The sequence below is a fragment of the Neovison vison genome, chromosome 7 (assembly GCF_020171115.1).
Source record: "Neovison vison isolate M4711 chromosome 7, ASM_NN_V1, whole genome shotgun sequence".
Classification (NCBI taxonomy): Eukaryota; Metazoa; Chordata; class Mammalia; order Carnivora; family Mustelidae; genus Neogale; species Neogale vison.
The window spans coordinates 166,059,240-166,080,055 of NC_058097.1; the positions used below are offsets into that span (position 1 = coordinate 166,059,240).

General features: G+C 36.7%; 1 protein-coding gene across 3 annotated transcripts in view; it reads left to right on the forward strand.

Moving 5' to 3' along the window:
- The window catches only part of ZDHHC13 (zinc finger DHHC-type palmitoyltransferase 13), a 104,520-nt gene that overhangs the window by 6,963 nt on the left and 76,741 nt on the right, over nt 1-20,816 (forward strand). For 2 of the 3 annotated variants that reach the window (XM_044258948.1, XM_044258947.1), the window contains exons 2-9: nt 4,364-4,509; nt 7,321-7,443; nt 9,663-9,740; nt 11,272-11,416; nt 12,840-12,904; nt 14,297-14,459; nt 14,703-14,828; nt 18,359-18,492. In XM_044258948.1, coding sequence (XP_044114883.1) covers nt 4,364-4,509; nt 7,321-7,443; nt 9,663-9,740; nt 11,272-11,416; nt 12,840-12,904; nt 14,297-14,459; nt 14,703-14,828; nt 18,359-18,492 — 980 coding nt within the window. The remainder of the gene's footprint in view (nt 1-4,363; nt 4,510-7,320; nt 7,444-9,662; nt 9,741-11,271; nt 11,417-12,839; nt 12,905-14,296; nt 14,460-14,702; nt 14,829-18,358; nt 18,493-20,816) is intronic. The other variant, XM_044258949.1, reaches the window with a different exon arrangement.

Consider the following 20,816-nt stretch of genomic DNA (forward strand, 5'->3'; position numbering starts at 1 on the left):
CTGACTTCAAAAACAGGCTTTGAGTTTATATAATCATTTCTTAGGTTTTACTCTGCTTTGGATTTCGGCAAAAAATGATGACGTGAACAGGATGATGTGAACCTCCTGTCCCTTAGTCCTTACCACCCAATTTTGCCACTTAATCTTATGTTGCCTTCCATTATCATTTTACTCACTTTGTCTTTATTTAGATTCTATCAGACTTAAACTCCTGGAAGATAGACACTGATGGTTTTCATGCCTCTAGCGTAACACTTTGTTTGCCATATATACACAATAATTTATTGCTGGAAAAACAGATGATCTTCATTGTAAAATTCTTTATAGAAGTGAAGGCTGAAATCAGCCTACATCTCTGCAACATCACCAGGTGTAGGGGCGCTGACCCCCCCCACTTAAAAAATTCATATGTTACTTTTGCTCCCTAAAAACTCAACTACTAATAGCCTGCTTTTGACTAGAAGCCTTACTGATAACAAGAACAGTTGATTAACACATATTTTGTACGTTATATGTGTTATGTTCTGTATTCTTATCATAAAGTAAGCTAGAGAAAAGAAAATGGTAAAAAAATCATAAGGAAGAGGAAATACATTTCAGTACTATACTGGATTTATCAACAAACATCTGTATGTACGTGGGCCCGTGTAATTCAAACCTTGTTGTTTAAGGGTCAGCTATATACACAGTGAGGTAGGGATATAACAAACTCCTAATAATAGTATCTCTGTTAAGATACTATACTCTGTATACTCTGCTAAGATTAAGTGTATACTCTATTAAGATACACAAGATTGGAAAGAAAATAGTCCAGGTTTGCTTATCCTTTGTTCAGTTTTATGTTGCCAGATCTTTTTTTTTTTTTTTTTTTTTAAAGATTTTTATTTATTTGACAGACAGAGATCACAAGTAGGCAGAGAGGCAGGCAGAGAGAGAGGGGGAAGCAGGCTCCCTGCAGAGCAGAGAGCCCGATGCGGGACTCGATCCCAGGACCCTGAGATCATGACCTGAGCCGAAGGCAGCGGCTTAACCCACTGAGCCACCCAGGCGCCCAATGTTGCCAGATCTTTAAAATGAATGTGATTCAGTTTATAATTAAAAAAAATAATAATGTTGATGTGAAAGGTAGACTGACCACTCTGTCAATTTCAACTAATCTGCAGTTTACTGACACGTTAATGTCAGGGGCCTGATTTAAGTTCAGGACTACCCAGACCTTTATTAAAAAATAGGTTGTCCTTCATCCTCAAGGTAGAAATTTAAGAATTTAATAATAATAAAAAAAAGTTGGATTGTTACAAGAGGTGGGGGGGAATGACTACACTATAGTAATTCTGACTGTAGTTCAATTCTTCCTTAACAGCTTGTCTTCTTCCAATCGGATATAATTATAATTGCTGTGACATGATGAAAAGAATCCTAAAGTAATGTTCTTATTTATGTTTTAATCTAACTACCTATATGTTTATTTTTAGCTGTGTGCAAGTATGCTTGCTTATAAGGAGTGTGAAGTAGGGAGGTTGAATTCATCAGATAAAGCAGAACTCACTATTCAAAAGAGCATTTGTGGTTCTGGTTCTGAGTAAGATGGAGTAAGCATTTGGCTGTCCCATTGAAGGCACTGGGCAGAATGTAAGTAGCAGCTATTTAAGGATTCTGAGAAGTAAATCATAACAGGTAGATGGGGAAGAAAGACCAGAATTCAAGAAACCACTGAACCAGGAGCTAATTTACATTCCCCCCCCCTGCCCCCCGCCCAACTGGGTCTCTTTCCCTGTTCCCTGCCATGCCTAAACTTGAACCATGGAAGTAAGGATTAGTGAGACAGCACTCTAGGAGAAACCCTCTAGTTCAAGTTCAAGGAACAAGAAGGAGGTCTCCTGGCAGCGCAGGTGCCTGAAACTCAGGGGGAGGAGAACTTCCTCTTTGAACAGAGGAGTTGTGGTGCCAAGATAGCTGTTCTTAGAAGTGACACCCAAGGCATGATACATAAAAGAAAATAATTGATAACTTGGACTTCATCAAAATTAAAATGTTTGCCATATGAAAGAGACTTCTAAGGAATAGGACAATAAGCTTCAGGCTGGGAGAAAATATTTGCAAATCGAGAAACAAAGGACTTGTGTCTGGAATGTATAATGTTAAGAGCTCTCCAAACTTAACAGTGAGAAAACAAACAGCCCAATTAAAAAATGGGTAAAAGACAATTCTCCAAAGAAGAGATACAGATGGCAAATAAGCACATGAGAAGGTACTCAACTTCAGCCATTAGGGATATGCAAATTAAGACCATGATGCTATACTGCTACCTATCTGTTACACTGACCCTACCAGATGCCAGTGAGCATGTAGAGCAGTTGGAACTCGCATACATTGCTAGTGGCAATGCAAAGTGGTACAGCCACTCTGGAGAATAGTTTGGCGATTTCTTGTAAATTTAACATAGATCACCGGATGGCCAAGCAATCTCACTCTTACAGAAGCAAAAATGTATGTTCATACAAAAGCTTTGTACATGAATGTTCAGCAGCTCTACTTAAAATTGCCAAAAGCTGGAAACAACTTGCCTGGATTGTTTGAATGGATAAACTGTGATACATTCATATAATGGAATACTATACAGCAGGGAAAGAACTATTAATAAGACAGAATCACTGGACTGAGTCTCAGAAAGCATTTTGTTGAGTGAAAGAAGCCAATCTTAGAAGATTATATGCTTTAGAATTTCATTTCATGACATTCTGAGAAAGATGAAACTAGTGATGAAGAATGTATCGGTGATTGGCAGAAGTTGAGGTAGGGGGAGGGTGTGACCACAAAGCAGTATCCCAGTGGAGTTTCAATATGGTGATTAGGTGAAAATATATCATCTTGTATGTTGTTTTTTTTTTTTCTTCTCTGTTCTTTGTTCATTTTTTCCTACTTTTCTTGCCTTTTTATTTATTTATTTATTTATTTATTTTTAAGATTTTATTTATTTATTTGAGAGAGCACAAATGGGGTAGGAGGGAGAAGGAGAAGCATACCCTCTGCTGAGCAGGGAGCCCAATGTCAGGCTCCATCCCAGAACCCTGGGATCATGACCTGAGTGGAAGTCAGATGCTTAGCTGACTGAGCCCCCCAGGAATCCCTTTTCTTGCCTTTTAAAAAAGTAATAATTGGGTGTCTTTAATATATTTTATTTTGTCTCTGCTCTTGGCTTATTATACTTTTTTTTTTTTTTTTAAAGATTTCATTTATTCACTTGACAGAGATCACAGGTAGGCAGAGAGGCAGGCCGAGAGAGAGGGGAAAGCAGGCTCCCCCCGAGCAGAGAGCCCGATGCAGGGCTTAATCTGAGGACCCTGTGATCATGACCTGAGCTGAAGGCAGAGGCTTTAACCCACTGAGCCACCCAGGTGCCCCTTATTATACCTTTTTATTTTTAGGTTGCCCTTGGGTTACCATTATACTCCTTATCACTGCATATCTGCAAATACTATTATAGTATCTCTTATAACTGTTTTAACATCTTTTACAAGTATACTGGCAAGTATACTTCCACTTTTCTACAATTACCAAGAAATCAAAAATTAGGGACGCCTGGGTGGCGCAGTTGGTTAAACGACTGCCTCCGGCTCAGGGCGTGATCCTGGAGTCCCGGGATCGAGTCCCACATCGGGCTCCCAGCTCCATGGGGAGTCTGCTTCGCTCTCTGACCTTCTCCTCGCTCATTCTCTCTCTCACTGTCTCTCTCTCTCAAATAAATAAAATAAAATCTTAAAAAAAAAAAAAAAAGAAATCAAAAATTAAAATGTCCCTTACGTTTACCCACATAATTATACATAGCTACTCGTGTGGTCTGGTCCTCTGTTCCTTTGTATTGTTCTAGATTGCCGTATGGTATTATTTTCATTTAAGCCTAAAGAAATTCTTTTATCCTTTCTTTTAGTATAAGTTTTCTGGCAACTTTCTCACCTTTTGTTTGTCTCAAAAAGTATGTATTTCACCCCCATTTTTGAAGAATAGTTTTGCTGGTGTTTCAGGTTTGTGGTTCTCTCAGCTCTTTAAAACTGTGTTTTGTGTTCTTGCCTGCACTTACGGGTAAGAAGTCTGAATTCATTCTTATCTTTGTATATTTGTGCCTTTGCAAATGATCTTTGTTTTATGACAAAATATATAATCTGGAATTTTCTCAAAATGAGCATCTCATCCTAGTGGATAGAATTAAGATGAAAATCTTTCCTAGGATATGCCTGTAAGACTGGAAGAAATTCTCATTTAAGGACTTAGATACTATTGACAGTAGTAGATGCTTCATTATATAATTGAATGTGACATTAGTTCTCCTACTATGCTATGTCAAATTACTCTTATTCTTCAGTGCAGGAATCACAGCCATGGCCCCCACCGTCCAGGATTTGGTCGACATGGAATCTGCGCATCTGAAAGCAAAGAACTTGCTAAAGCGAGAGAAGCTCTTCCTCTTATAGAGGACTCTAGTAACTGTGACATTGTAAAAGCTACCCAGTAAGTCTCCCCAGTGTTTCTTTTTGTCCTGTGTTCTGTTGAATCATAATAATATTTGTACATTTCATGGCAGCCCAGTATATACCTTCCTCACTTCATACTTCAGCACTAACATGTTTGTCCTGCCAGCATCAGAGCATTTGATGCAGTGCACCTGATTCACTCTTGATTACCCATCTTTCCCATTAAGTCAAGAGCAGCTTCTTAGCAAAAGCATGTCGTTTTCATCCTTGTCGTCCCAGTGCTTTTGCATAGTTCTTGTCTTGTATCAGGTGCTGGATAAATCTTTGTTGAGTGAATGAAAGGTTATAAATGAAATTAAAGTTTGAAAATATAAGTTTGAAACACAAATCTGAGTGTTTAAAAAGGTACTACAACCTAATAGGTCAGTGGGATGGGAAAAATATCAGCTCACACATTTATGGATATTTTAAACAGTTATTTATTGAGTACTTTCTATGCACCTATTGTATTAGAGGCACTGGAAGAACGCTAGTAAAGTAAAATAGGTTTTCTGACCACTTGAAACATACAGTGGATTATTTGCTTGCACTGAAAATGGAAAGTATGTTTTGAAAGTTTCCCCTTAAGATTTCCATATGTGGATACTTGCATTAAATCATTTCTAACATTTTTTTTTTCATTTCTAACATTTTTACCCTTATGGATCTCACTGTTTATTAAATACCAACCCGCCTCTTGCCATTGAACATATTTTGAAATATTTTGTCTATCAGACTTCATTAATTGACTACTGTAATCAAATACAAATCTGTCCATCAGAGCTTTCAATCAACATTAAGGAACTAATGTTATCACATTAACTTGATATAATTTCTATTAAAAGCAAAGATGTTTGGTGATTAATAAGCCTGTTAACCTTAACAAAGACTAATGTGTTATTTATGTTTAAAAATAATCGATGATTATTTTGGTATTCTGATTACTAATTTATATGAACTCTAGAGACCCTTGGAACTGCTCCTTTAGGTGAATATTATTTGCTATTCTTATTTTTATATGAAGGTAAGAATGTTCTTAAGGTAATTATTTGCTTTAATTAGCATAGAAGCATTTAAATATTTATCTGCTGTCAGTAAAGCTCTGTTATGATGAATGTAAGAAATTAGGCAACATTCACAGGGAATCTCAGTAAAAACTTGCATTTTATATCTTTCCTGAAATTTCCTCCAGGACTTGGACCTTCTTAAATGGTTGTGGGAATATAATTAGGTAGTATTTGGAAAGGGCCAAAGAGAACTAGGATATGTACATTGTCTAAATCACTAAAATCCTCATTAGTGTTTACTCTTATATTTCTCACATAAAGGAAGTATTTCTTTTTCAGTGAAATGTTAAAGTTGATATTTAAAACTTGGAGAATATGAATATATGTATCATTGTCAACAGATCACTTTCTTACTTCTCTTTTCACTTAGCATTGTCAAACAGGTATCTCTGTCTTTTAAAAAGTGCCATAAAGACAGACTAATAAGCCTACATATTTTGGTAAGGCAGAAATTATTTAATCTAAAATGTGATTTTGTCCCTCGAGGGCCTATTGAAACATTCGGGTCCTTCTAAATGGAAAGAAGTCTGAAAGAAAGGCTAAATGGTCTGTTGGAGACTTAATAGTTACTGTTAGAAAGAAATAAAGCTAATGAATGATTTTAAAAATTACTGTAACATTAAGAAGAATCATTTCTCATTCTGATAATTTAATAACACTCTTAAATATTCCTCGAGTCCATCCCTCCTTTTCCATCTCTTAGTTTAGGTTCTCTTTGGCTCTCACCTGTATTTCTGTACAAGAGTCACCCTCTTCTTCTTTTCTTAAATATTATTTATTTATTTATTTGACAGAGAGAGAGAGAGGCAATGAGAGAGGGAACATAAGCACCGAAGTGGGAGAGGGAAAAGCAGGCTTTCCGCTGAGCAGGGAGCCCAATGCAGGGCTTGATCCCAGGACTCTGGGATCATGACCTGACCAAAGGCAGTTGCTTAACGACTGAGCCACCCAGGCGCCCTGAGTCACTCTCTTCTAATTAACTTCCATTCTACCACTAATGCGATCTACTTGCAACTCAAAGTGTATGTGCTTTCCTCTTTAAAACCTTCAGTGGCTTCCTTTTAAGCTAAGCAGTCTAAACTGCGTAGCATGGCCTAGAAGGCCCACGCAGTCTCTGCGTACCTCTTCTAGCCTTGTCTCTTGCCATTCCCTTTTTTTAATGCTTTATGTTTCTGCTGTGCTAACTCGCTTATATTTCTCTGAACATCATGCAGTTTCTCATCTCTGATTTTTGTCCAGTCTGTTTCCTTAGCCTCAGATGCCTTCCTTCAACCTGTGAAGCAGTTCACATATATCATGCTTCATCTCCAGGAAGGAGATCCTTCCTTTCTTTGCTGTAACTATACCATATCTACATTGTATTGTTAAATTTATCCCATTCCAAGTTTGCTGTTGGTCTGTATCCCTTATTAAGGGAGAGGATTGTAGTCAGGGATCAGCACTATACATTTCTAGCATATAGTAGAGGATAATATGAAATTTACTGAAGGGAGGGGAAATGTGAATGTTGAAGCTTAATTAGGAAAATCAAATTCAACTCCCAAGTAGGTTGATCTGGTCAGTTAGTAAATAAGGTTTACTTCTGTTGTTTGGCTTAACAGTATGCCCTCTGTGTATGTCTTTGTTAATTACTGTATTCCTGTGTCAACTGAAAGGTTAGATAAAGACATGGTAAAAGGAAGTAGTTTTGGTATTTGAAATTATTTTAATGGTATTAATTATGCTTTTTTAAAAAATTTGAGATACGGGATTTTTGAACGTTGTAAAGAATTGGTAGAAGCAGGATATGACGTCAGGCAACCAGACAAAGAAAATGTGTCACTTCTTCATTGGGCTGCTATTAACAACAGGCTGGATCTTGTAAGGTAAGATGGGATATATGTGTGTTAATTAAGTGTGTATTTGTTATTCTAGATCTCTCCTCATTTTTTTCTTCAAGTACAAGTATGAATGTTGTGCCATCTGTCATCTTTTATTGTGAATGCATACCTGAAACTTTGTGCCCCACACATTGGTTATCATAGTGTTGAAAAGAACCTTAGTGATCATCCATTCCAGGACTCTCACTGGACCCTAAAAGAAAAATTGAAGATAAAGCCAAGGGGGCCCATTGTAAAGATAGAGTTCTGGCAGTGAAATTTAACATTTTTCTGTGTTTGTTTTTCTTTTCTAAGTAAGCTCTAGACCCAGCGTGGGGCTTGAACTCACAACCTCAAGATCAGGGATTGCATGCCTTTGACTGAGCCAGCCAGGCACCCACCCCCCCAATTTTTTCTTTTTTTTTTTTTGGTTAGGATTTATTTATTTTAGAGGGAGGGGCAGAGGGAGAGAGAGTCTCAAGCAGACCCCACACTAAGCTCAGAGCCTGATGCGGTCTCAGTCTCATGATGCTGAGATCATGACCTTCACCCAAACCAAGAGTTGGGTGTTCAGGGGTGCCTGGGTGGCTCAGTGGGTTAAGCCTCTGCCTTCGGCTTGGGTCATGATCTCAGGGTCCTGGGATCGAGCCCTGCATCGGGCTCCTGCTCAGCAGGGAGCCTGCTTTCTCCCTCTCTCTCTGCCTGCCTCTCTGCCTACTTGTGATCTCTGTCTGTCAAATAAATAAATAAAATCTTTAGGAAAAAAAAAAAAGAGTTGGGTGTTCAATTGACTAAGCTATCCAGGTACCCCACCCCCATCATTTTTTGAAAGGGAAAAGCATAACAAACTGTCTCAGACTAGAATAGAAAGTTTCATCTAGTTTAGAAGAAACATTAACATATTGTACTTTGTCATAATCCCAGTAGGAGTCGATCGGTAGGGGAATGATTTAACCGTTCTTTAAACTACATACAGAATACATTTTTAAGTAGACATGTATTAAGTTGTATAAAGTATTTCCCCTTCATAGAGTGGTGCTGCCTACCCAGAGTTTTTTGGTTTGTTTCTTAATTTTATACTTTAGTGTGTAAAATATATGTGTGCATGTGAATGTGTGTATATTTTTGTATTATATAATATTTAAAAACCCTGGCATTTAAGAAAATAAAAATGGACTAACATTTAAAATATACTAAAATAAACACACTTTATACTCACAGGCAAATACCTTTTCTGTGGAAATAAACTAGAATACTATTTGGATAATATAATATATGAAGCACAACTTTAAAATATTATAAATTATAATAATAAATATGATTATTATATCATAATACATATATTATATAATATATAATATATATAAATAAAATCTATATTTTATATAAAATATAAAATTATTTTTATCTGCTGTATATTTTAATCTACTATATTATATTATAAAATAAAATAAATATAATAAAATTTATAAAGTTAAATATATATAAATATATAGAAAACATGTATAAAATTATACATAGAAAAATATATAACATTTATAGAATATTATATATAGAAAAAATATACAAAATTATATATATATAATATGTTTTATATACAATATGGATATAAAATAAAAAATATTATAAAATATAATTATAATAATTATAAATATTATAATTCCTGTAAACCACAAAAGAAAGTCTCTTTACTTTATAGGTTTACTTGATACACTGTATCATACCTGTGACCCCGAAATAGAAAGCCAAATACTCAAAATGTCTAACTTTTCTGAAAGGATTTTGAATTAATTTTCTACTACTTATTTTTAGAATTCAATCCCACCTAGTAATTCTAATTCTAAACCGTTAAAAGTGACATAATTTCACCTTTCTTCTTGCAAGTTAAGTAGAATGTGTGATCCTAAATGTTTTGAATATAAACCATTTTAAGAGTTCTGGGTAATTAGAGTATGTAGTGAGTAGTTATCGTGCGTTTGGTGTGTCAGTTCTAATGGAATGTTCCTGACAGCAGGAATCATTACTGAAATGCCGAGAATATTTCACCAGGGATCTGTTTGATGCTATGTGTGAATCCCTTGAATCTCATGTAGGTCTGAGTGCTTCTAGAGAGGGTTATTATAATTTGTTTTCATGTATTTATTACAACAAAAAACTTATGTTTTCTTTCTCATCATGAATTTTTAGTTTTAAGTCTTATTTTTATTTATGTCTGCTCTTAATAGGTTTTATATTTCAAAAGGTGCTGTAGTAGATCAGTTGGGTGGAGATTTAAATTCGACTCCTCTTCACTGGGCCATCAGGTAAAGATTTTTTTGAATACTGAAAGTGCTATTCAGAATCAAAGTGACTTTTCTGTGATAATGGAAGTGTTTTGTTTTGTGCTAGCCAATGTGGCTAATGCAAGTAAGGAAATGAATTTTTAATTTTATTTAATTTTAACTAATTTAAATAGCCACATGTGGCTAGTAACTACCATATTGGAAACTGCTGTTATAGACCATTTGAAAGGCTTTCTTTCCCTTTTCTCCCTTTCTTCATTAAAAAAAAAAATTACAGTTTCAAAGAGTTTCCAGAGATAGTGTGTTTTTGTGTTTAACTTAGGTTTCTACTATGATGCTTAAACTCAAGTATGTGTGTTATATTTCCTTATAATCAAAATAAGTATCTTTATATCTGATCACATGGATAAAGCTATAGTTCAGAGAACTGTAAACTCAGTTTTTTTTTTTCTCAAATTTTTATTTAAATTCCAGTTAATTAACATGCTGTGTAATATTGGTTTCAGGAGTAGAATTCAGTGATTCATCACTTACATACAACACCCCGGGCTCATCATAACACGTGCCCTCCTTAATATCCATCTCAGTCAGTTCTTTTCTCTGCTATATATTGGCCTTTTGAAGCTGTAGTTGATATGTGCCTGATTTGATAACTTTTTTTTTTTTAAGGGAGGTTTCTTTCTTTTTTTTTTTCTTAAAGATTTTATTTATTTATTTGACAGAGAGAGAGACAGAGAGATAGTGAGAGAGAGAACACAAACAGAGGGAGTGGGAGAGGAAGAAGCAGGCTTCCTGCCGAGGAGGGAGCCCGATGCAGGGCTCAATCCCAGAACCCATGGATCATGACCTGACTCAAAGTCAGATGCTTAACTACTGAACCACCCAGACGCTGTGTCTTGATACTTAATAATTTCTTCATCTGTCACTTTAATCCCAGTCTCTGGTTGGTGGGGTTGGCATGAACCCCAAACTAAAATGAATAATTGTACATTTAAGAAAAGGAGTGAAATCTTTTTTCCATATCCAAGAATTTTGAAGAATCTAGGTTAACTCATCCCTTTTAAGCTAGCAAGATACAGTGCTTTACATGGAAAATGAGCCATAATCAATTGTAAAAGTATGTAGTTTCCAAGAATAAATAATATTATCACAGTATTTCTATAGTTTGTGAATGTTGTACTTCACTGTATCTGACTCATGATTATTTCTTGATTTTTAAAACAGCAGCAATGCAGTTTAAGTGGTTTTAAAGTTTTCATTTTGGGCATTAGTCATGTAAAGTTATTACTTATATGTGGTAGCAACATAAGATTTATAGTAGATTGGGAGGTTATTAAGTGTATTACCAGCACTCAAGAAGGACTTTATAGATAGCTCTAAGTTTGGAGCCTTAAAGTGAAATATGTCTAGAGAATCTCCAGTGTTTTAAAAGTCTGTTAGGAAATACTATTTATATTGAACCAAAATCTCTCATGTCTTAGGGATATCAGTTTTTCCCTTAAGTTTTTCTGCATGCTACAGAATACTGTATAATTTTATCCTCTCTTTACAGACAAGGGCATTTGCCTATGGTCATATTACTACTACAGTATGGAGCAGACCCCACTCTCATTGATGGGGAGGGCTTCAGCAGCATCCACCTGGCAGTATTATTTCAACACATGCCCATTATAGCGTATCTCATCTCCAAAGGACAGGTATGTTTTGAAACCTATCTTATACTCCAGCTGTTGTGAAGCTGAAGAGATTGGAAGGATGATTAGTAATACTCTGTCCTCATTTTTAAAGTAGAAGTTAAAGATATCCGGATAGTCAAATATTAGCCTCAGTAAGTGTAGCTGTGCTAGTTTTCTAGCTTCATTGGAGCAAAAAGGACAGATCATTTAGCACAGTAACATATAATAGATATTTTTGAAACGTGTAAGCCTATAATAGTTTTCCTTATGATCCCAGTAATTTGCAGAGTTTTTCAAAAACATGACTTCAAAAGCCTGTATTTTTCTTCTGGTTGAATATAGGAATGGTAGTCAGATCACTAAATTAACCCATCATTTGCTTTCATTATTTGAGTCCAAATGGGAGACCAATTTGAATATGTGCTTCTTATTGTTCTCTAAAGTAATTCCATGAAAAATGACTTGCCTTAAGAGGCATCCATTTATGGCACAGGTTAAATTATAGGGTATTGGCGGTGGGAGTTTCACTGTCAGCTGTTCTTGTCTGGGATCTGCTTTCTGGTTGCAAAGTAGTTTATGTATCAGCAGACTTGCCTATAACAGGCGTGGAAACATGTTTGCACAAATGCTCTTGGAATGATTGTGTTCTTTTAAATAAGCACTTTCTCTCAGACTTAGCCAACTGAAGTAGAATAATTATAACCTCTTGGGTCTCATTTTGGGAAGACGTATGAGGAGGAGCCCTGTCTGCCTCTCTTTCGGCTCTTTCCTGAGCTGTATTCCTCCAAGGCCCAGGAGACTCTTTGGTAACTGGAAACTCTTTCTTTGACTTGGATAGAATCATTATTGTGTGCCTCAAACCTGGGCCATCTTATTAAAAGGAGCATATCCTCGTGGAGATAGGGTTTCCTTTTTTCCCTCTATCCTGGAAAATAGAAAAGAATTTTTCATGCTTTTACTCTTTGAAACGTAAGTCTAAAAATATGGTGAGTTGCCTCAGAAAAGATGGACATTTCACCATCCCTTGAAGTATGTTTACATAAAGACTGGGTGCTGTTACATAAGACACGATGGTTTGAAATAGTGTGTCAGTTAAGTTGTAACCTAGATGATTCCTAAGGTCTCTGAGTCTCTTATATTTGATGGTGATTATTAGCGTTCTCCCCCTTCCCTTAGCTCTCTTCCATTCACATCATATACTTTAAACTATATACTCCCGTTTTCCCTTTAAGAATATTTTGTAGAACACAGTGAATTTTTATCCTATGGATTTGAAGCAGAATATTCTTTTGTTCAAATGATATTTGAACCCTTCTTGTAAACACAACCCTTCTTGTAAACCCTTCTTGTAATGTTGAATGTATTAGAGAGCTATTTCCATTAAGAGAAGAGAGAATTTTGACGGTGTTTACAGTAAGTCTGATTGACTCTTCCTTTTGGACAGAGTGTGAATATGACAGATTTAAATGGGCAGACACCTCTGATGTTATCAGCTCACAAAGTACTTGGGTAAGTATATTTAATTGAATTGCCTCATTTTGATTCTTGGTTCTAATTTCTCTGTATGTAATTTTAAATATCTTAATCTGTGTTGAGATGATAATACCGTCTGAAGAGGAAAGGAAGATTTTCCACCCTGTGACTGCTAGGAACTTTTAATGTAGTTGTGGTTAAGCACCACTGAAATAAATTTTCTTTTTCCCAATAGCTTTTTCCCGATAGTTTGAAAGCTTCTATAAGAAAAAAATTTCCTTATAGAACAGGTAGAGAATCCATAGCATATACTTACAAATATGACTTATATTTCTGACTTTGCATTTTTTAAAAAATGGCTTCAAGTTTAAATGTTCTCATAATTTGAAATCTAGATGATAAAATCTTTTCAGAAAACAATACGTTTTGAGGCTCTCTGACATTGTTGACTGCTCTGAAAATATTAATTGTAACTGATCTACGAATATAGTCTATTGATGTGTTTATATCAAGTATTTACATATTTAAGTTTTTCTATGTATTATATAAACACATGTGATTAATGACCACCAGATAGTCAACGTCTGGTATTCTTTCTGTCCAAATACTTGCTACAGTTTTACCTTTATGAATTTGTTTCCAGTGTTGTACTTAATTTCTGATTCTGCTTTTACTTAGGACCTCTCTCCTAGAAACTGAGTTAGTTGTGATGCCATTACATTTTATTCATGGAGTGCTGGGGGCTGGGGGCTGAGTTTTATTAAAAAGCATTTCTTCTTTTCTGGTGATAACACTAAAGTCAGATAATAGTGTTTAAAGATATTGATAGAATAAGTAAGTAGAATACTGCTTTATTAAAAGAATCTCTTGAGTAGTCATGAAAGAAGGAAAGATATTGATGGTAAAGTAAAAATATTGAATGCTGTCTGCTATTCCATAGGTTTCTAAGATAAATAAATAATTTAGGACATTATTTCTACCTGTTTTATTTAATAATTGGTTAAAGGGAACGTGAAAAGTTAGCTTTTGGTTTATCGCCTCAGATATAATGTTGTACATTTAGTTTTAATTAGGTAAATAACATAACATTGGCCGAAGTTAAATTCACAATTTAAGAAAAAATGTTAACCAAGAGAACAACAACATGAAAATAAAAGGTTAAAAACAAAAGAAGTTATTTCATTGTACTGATGTTGTGAAATAATATTATCTGTGTAGCAGACTGTCACTTCCGGATGTCTTTTTGAAAGGTGCATCTCTCCTATTAACCCCTGGAATAGAACTCTGCAGAAAGAAGTTTCTTGGTTTTCAGAATACTTAACTGATTGGGCAATTTATATGTTAGCTTAAAAGATCCATAATTTTGCATTTACCCTTGAAATCATTCATCTCTCTAAAACTCCTGGGTATTTTATTGTTTTGAAACAGACCAGAACCAACTGGATTTCTTTTAAAGTTTAATCCTTCTCTCACTGTGGTTGATAAAATACACCAGAACTCTCCCCTCCACTGGGCAGTTGCAGCAGGAAATGTTAATGCGGTCGATAAACTTTTGGAAGCTGGTTCTAGCCTGGATATCCGAAATGTTAAGGTATGACCAGGTATTTATTGCCCTTAGTTTATTATGTCTTCAGTGAGGATATTAGTACATCAACATAAACATAAGCTATGCATATATTTTCAATTAACCACAGGATAAATAACCACGAACTGTAGCTGGCCACTTTCAGGATGAATACATTTGAGTCTATGATTCTGCTGATTTCTTATCAAATGTTTAGCACCCATACTCTGTAGAAAATATAATTGAATATTCTCTCTCTCTCTTATTAAGGGTGAAACACCTCTTGACATGGCTTTACAGAATAAAAATCGCCTCATTATTCACATGCTAAAAACAGAGGCAAAAATGAGAGCCAACAAGAAGTTCAGACTTTGGAGGTGGCTGCAGAAATGTGAGGTATTTTCATATGGGTTCTGTTCTATGGGCCGTAAAAAGGACTGTTTTGTTCATTTGTGTTTGTGTTTGAAGGTAAATCAGGGAGGAAACCAGGACGAAACCAGGAAATTAGCTTAGTGCTACATTACATCTGCTAATCGTATCTTTTCCACACATCACATGGCCCAGAGTTGGAAATTCGGCATTTTGTTAGCAATTTACTGGTGATCCTCAGCTAGATGGCTCTAAAGCTGTGTGTTATCTTATGAATGTCATAGCATACTTCCACATTTAATGAATGAATTGAAAACAGACTGATTTTTAAAGAAACAAAAGGAGAAATACCTTGTTGAGAGAAAATTTATAGAAGTTTTTTTTTTCTTTTTTTTTTAAAGACTTTTATTTATTTATTTGATAGAGGTCACAAATAGGCAGAGAGGCAGACAGAGACAGAGGGGGAAGCAGGCTCTCTGCTGAGCGGACAGTCCGATGCAGGGCTTGGTCCCAGGACCCTGAGATCATGACCTGAGCTGAAAGCAGAGGCTTTAACCCCCTGAGCCACCCAGGTGCTCCTGTAGAAGATTTTCTTATAGAACTTGTTTTTATTGAAGTTTTTTTCAAGAGGAAAATAGTAACATTCAACACAGAGGAGTTAGACTTTAAAAATAAGTGTTGCAGACTTCAAGCATGTGATGGCTCCTCACAGAATAAAAACATCTGGAATTTCTACAGACTGTACCCCGAGTTTACTCTTGGTTTAAGTTGGCAGTTCTGAGTGATGTTCTTCTAAACTTAATTGATAGAGAAAGTTAGGAAGTTCAGCTTGTTCTTGTGAATGGCCCCCAAAATCTAAGTCATATTAGTGAATATAATTCAAATTGTTAAAAACGAGATATTGAGTTGATTCTACTTTTTTAATGTTTTCAAATAAGACAGATGACATCATCTTAGCTAATAATGATTAGTAATTATACCCTTACATCGATTCTAAATTCACGGGCACCAGATTTCTGTGCAGAGGGTCATCACAAATACCGCACCAATTTTGCATTCAGATGTATGGAGGGAGAGAGGAAGGAGGAACTGTCACTCCTCAGTATCCTTTGCCAGCCCCTCTGCTTCTCTCCTACCCCCATATTGGTAGGGTGCCCCAGGATTTTGTTCTTGGACCTCTTTTTTAATCCATTCATTCCCTTGGTGATTTCATACACTTCCATGGCTTTATTCATTTTTTTTTTTTTTTTACGGTTTTATTTGTTTATTTGAGAGAGGGAGAAAAAGAGCATGAATGAGAAGTAGGGGCAGAAAGAGAGGGAGAAACAGACTCCCCAACCAGGCACCCCCAGCACCTCCATGGCTTTACATGCCATGTATATGTTGACCGCTTCCAAAGTTCTCTCTAGTTCAGATCTTTCCAGACTCCTATATCAAATTACCTACTTGAATTACCCAGTTCAGTGTCTGATAGGCAGCTCCAGCATAACATATCCAAAACTGAACTCCTTCTCTTTGCCCCACTCCTCCCTAAGTATACCATCCACAGCCTTTCCCTTAGTAGGTGGCAACTCCGGCCTCCCAGCCATTTTTGCCTTTTCTCTGTCACACCATGTATCTAGTCCATTAGCAAAACATATTGGCTAATTCTGTCCTCAGTGTATTTCCAGAGTCTGACCCTTCTCACTGTTCCACCGGTGGCATTTTGGTCCAGCCACCGTTATCTTCCATGCTGATTATTGCAGTTGTCTCACATCTCCTTGCCGCACTCACCTCTAGTCCATTGTCAATGGAGCAGGCAGATGAATCTTTTGAAATGTAGGGCAGGTCCTGTCATTCCTCTGCTCGGAATCCTGTGATACCTCCCCCTGTGTCCCTGAATAAAAGCCAAAGTCCTTACCGTGACTTATAAGGCTCTATGTGATCCAGCTTTTATGTACTATTAAATCACTTAGTACATTTATCTTGTCATCTTCTGCTAGAATTTAAGCTCCATGGGAGAAAGGCCTTAAGCCGTGATATGTCCCAGGTACCTAGAACAGTACCTAGCATACAGTTTGCACTGGAATAGTTATTGAGTGAATAAATACTGTGACTCGTCTATGAGTGTTAATGTCTGGGGTTAGAATTTGAGATCTGTATTTAATTCATATTTTTATTCTGAGATTATGTTGCCTGTAGATTCTAAGTTTACTACATTTTAAAAAATCTAAACTTGCTAATTTTATGTTGCCATGCAAATTAGATTTAAGATTTTATTTTTATTTATTTATTAAGAAAGAGTTTATTTATTTATTTGACAGAGAGAGACAGTGAGAGAGGGAACATAAGCAGGGGAAGTGGGAGAGGGAGAAGCAGACTTCCTGCTGAGCAGGGAGCCTGATGTGGGGCTCGATCCCAGGACCCTGGGATCATGACGTGAGCTGAAGGCAGAGGCTTAATGACTGAGCCACCCAGGAACTCCTAGATTGAGGATTTTAAAGATTTGATAGCATTGGAAACTATTCATCCCCAGAATACTTAGAGAAGTAAAAATCGAAGAAAATAGGGCAGAATATAGTTTCTCCCTTTGCTGTTACAAAGGTCACATGTATTGCAGTTAGGGGACTGCATTGCAGCAGTGTGATGCCCGGCTTCGGTGCCACAGACAGTCACCTGCACTGTTGGTTTATAGACTGAACCAATAGATCTGAAGGATTAGCATCCTGAGGATTTATTTCAGTCTTTGGCCTTTGTATGTCACTTGACAACAGGGAACTACTCCTTTCTTAAAACTCTCTTCTCTGGCTTCATGGGACCTTTCTCTTGGTTCTCATCCTGCCTTTCTGGTCACACCAGTCACTCTTTCTTGGTTACCTCTGACGACTTAGCTTTTTCCCCCTTAAATGTTTGTGTTGGTCAAGATTCTGCCCCTTTCTACCTGTATGTCCTTGGGATGTTGTTCATTCCTGGCTTTCCAGCCTATATACTGATGAGGACAAAATGTTCTTTTGGGTGATAGGCCTGCTTTTCCTGTCTGCCTCTTGGATATCTCCTAGATGCCCACAGACATCTGAAATTCCACATGCCCTAAACTATCATCTTTTCTGCAGGCTTGTTCCCTCTGACCTTCTTTATTAGGGGATGGCACCATCTGGTGTCCAGGCTGGAACTCCTATACTCTCCTCATTGAGTCTTGAGTGTATTGATTTTTGTGTGGTTCCTTTGTTTTGCTTTATGCTTTCTGACCCGTAGTTACTGTTAGAAAGAAATTATTTTTAAAAATGTCAGCTCTCATGAACACTTTTCTAAAAGACCACCATTTCTTAGGGGGAAGAAAGCGAAAGAAAACATGTTTAAGCATTATTTTATAACATTTAAGTCTTTTAAAAGATTGTTTCCAAGATTTGTGGTTTCTTAGACTTCATATTTATCAATCAGCAATTTCAAAGAAAAACTCTGTATTCTGCTATTGTATTGTTATTCATTTAGGAAGTAGTTCTTTTGTTGTACTAATCATTGTTAGAAACTTAGGATGTAAAATCCATAAGGTTCTAAAATTCTCAATCTCTTAATAGCTCTTCCTGCTGCTGGTGCTTTCTGTGATTACCATGTGGGCTGTTGGATACATACTGGACTTCAATTCAGATTCTTGGCTTTTAAAAGGATGTCTTCTATTAACATTGTTTTTTCTGACATCTTTGCTTCCAAGGTGTGTATATTAGTCTTTGCAAGGCTGGTTATTGCATTTCCATTTGATTGCTTATTTCTGTTGTTGATCAGCTAGAGTCATAGGTTTTTATTGAGCTATGAATGTTACTTACCACACAGAAAATTCTTCAGGGGTGGTGGGAAGGAAGGGCTTCGATAGTATATTATTTAGCTAAAAGCAAATTGGTCAACCCAATAATCTGATTGAATTGGCAATTGGTGGAAAATAAAGGTCCTAGCTCACTTTTTGAATTGTTGATTTGGATAAATAATGAGAAGATTTTTGTAACTGTTTTTATATCATGAAACATTTTTGCCCATTTTTCAGAAATGTTTTTTCCTTAATCTAAACTCATTTTAAGCTCATTGTTTTTGCTCTTAATGCTTTATAGTTGAAACAACCTAATTAAATTGTAGGAAATTAGTAGCTAAATTGCGGTTAAAATAGTAGCTATGGTATGGTTCTGTTTTTAGGAAAATATTATGCAGGATTATATATAGTCATGGTTAAGAGACAGGTTGCCTGGGTTCAAGTCAGGCTTTACCACACAGCATTCTGACATTGATTAAGTTGCTTTACCTCTCTGCGCCTCACTTTGTTCATCTATAAAATGTGGATAATAATTGTGACAATCCCTGCTTCACGGTTAATGTATATATAGTGGTTAGAACCATGGCTGACACACATCACTCAATAACCATACCACACCCCAGTCTTTTCTCACTTCCATTTTTCAGTAAAATGGCATCTGGTTCCCTGTGTGAATAATGAGTGTCATCCTTGGATTACTTTCATCTTTGATTCATACCTTCCCACCAGCTCATCACCAAGTCCTTCCTGCCCTTTGTCCAGTTTATTCTCTCCATCTCCACGACCGGGACCCCAGACTGATGTCCCTAACTGGTCTTAACTTCAGCTCTTATCCCTTTATAGTTCATCCCCGTTTAGCAATCAGTGCGGTCTTTTAAAAAGGCGATAAATCATTTTCTGCCTTTTCTCCCTGCTTAAAGCCCTCTGGTTCCTTTTCTCTGTCTTCAAAATAAAATCCAGACTCTTTGCCTGTGAGGTATTACGTGATTCCATCTCCCCTCTGATTTCATCTCTTTCCTCTCTTCCCTTCTTTGCTCTTCTACCTTCTTTCTGTTTCTAGAACACATTGTTGAGCTCATGCCCAGCCTCCCCCACAGCCCTGGGCCTTGGCTCTTGCTTCTGTCTTTGTCTGAAGTGTTCCAGTGCCATATTGTTGTAGAGCAGGGTCACTTCCTTAGGCTGTCCCTGACTAACTCTCTGCATCACTGTTTGATTTCCTTCATAGCACTTCATCACCGTTTCCTGGAGTGTTAAGGCCCCTATAAGCAGGAAACTTGTTCTCCTGCTCAATATTTTCACTTAGTGAATGAAAGAACAATGTAATGATGATGATCCATAGAAAAGGATCTAAAAGGAGACACAATGTTGCTCTCTTCAAAGTGTGGTGTTCAGTATTCCTATGCCCTTTTTTGCTTGCCAGCGTTTTCCGGAATAAGCATGAGCCACTTGAGTCATAAGAAAAAACAAAGTATTAGAGGAAGCTTACTCTTGGTCATGCAAGAGCAGGACAGTTGGTGGGTAATTAATTAGAATATAAATGCAAAGTAAAAACTTACGTTTCTGAAAAATACCAGAATGCCTAAAATTGCCTGCTATTCAGAAAACTTGTAACTTAGAGATATTTATTCATTTTCCACTAATTAGATTGACTCCGTTGCCAAAGACATTTTAAGCCAAATCACCAGGCATTTCAATCATCGCTTTGGGGTTTTTGTTTTTCCTTTGGCTTTTTCAGAGAGAAAGCCAGACCTGGCAGTATCTACTCACCTAGGATAGGAGCATTTGAGATTTTGTCTGTTCTGGTAGAAACGAGCAGTATGCAAAAATCATATGAAACTTTTGTTTCTGCTGACAGTGTGTCAAGGGCTTCATAAGCTAGGCTTGGCATATGGACACAGTTCAAATGGGAGACAAATGTATATGGCACCTTTATCCATCCTGCTTTTATTTCTGACTTAACCCTTCTGTAGAGACCCAGTTTCATGGAGCTTAGGCAGCTGCAAACTTCTACTATTTAGGCTCCAGGGGCAGTTGCTCTGTGGTGCCTGTTAGAAGTAGGTAGGTCATGGTCTCAGACTTAAAAATTAGGTAGTTCACTGCACTGCTTAATTCAGTCAAACATCAAACACATTTGTGCTGCAGGATCTCAGGTCATGCTGTGGAGGTTCCATGGGCTCCGTTTGGCCTACTCTGGCAGCATTTTATGTGCCTAAAGTTTGGGATCTTTAGTTTTT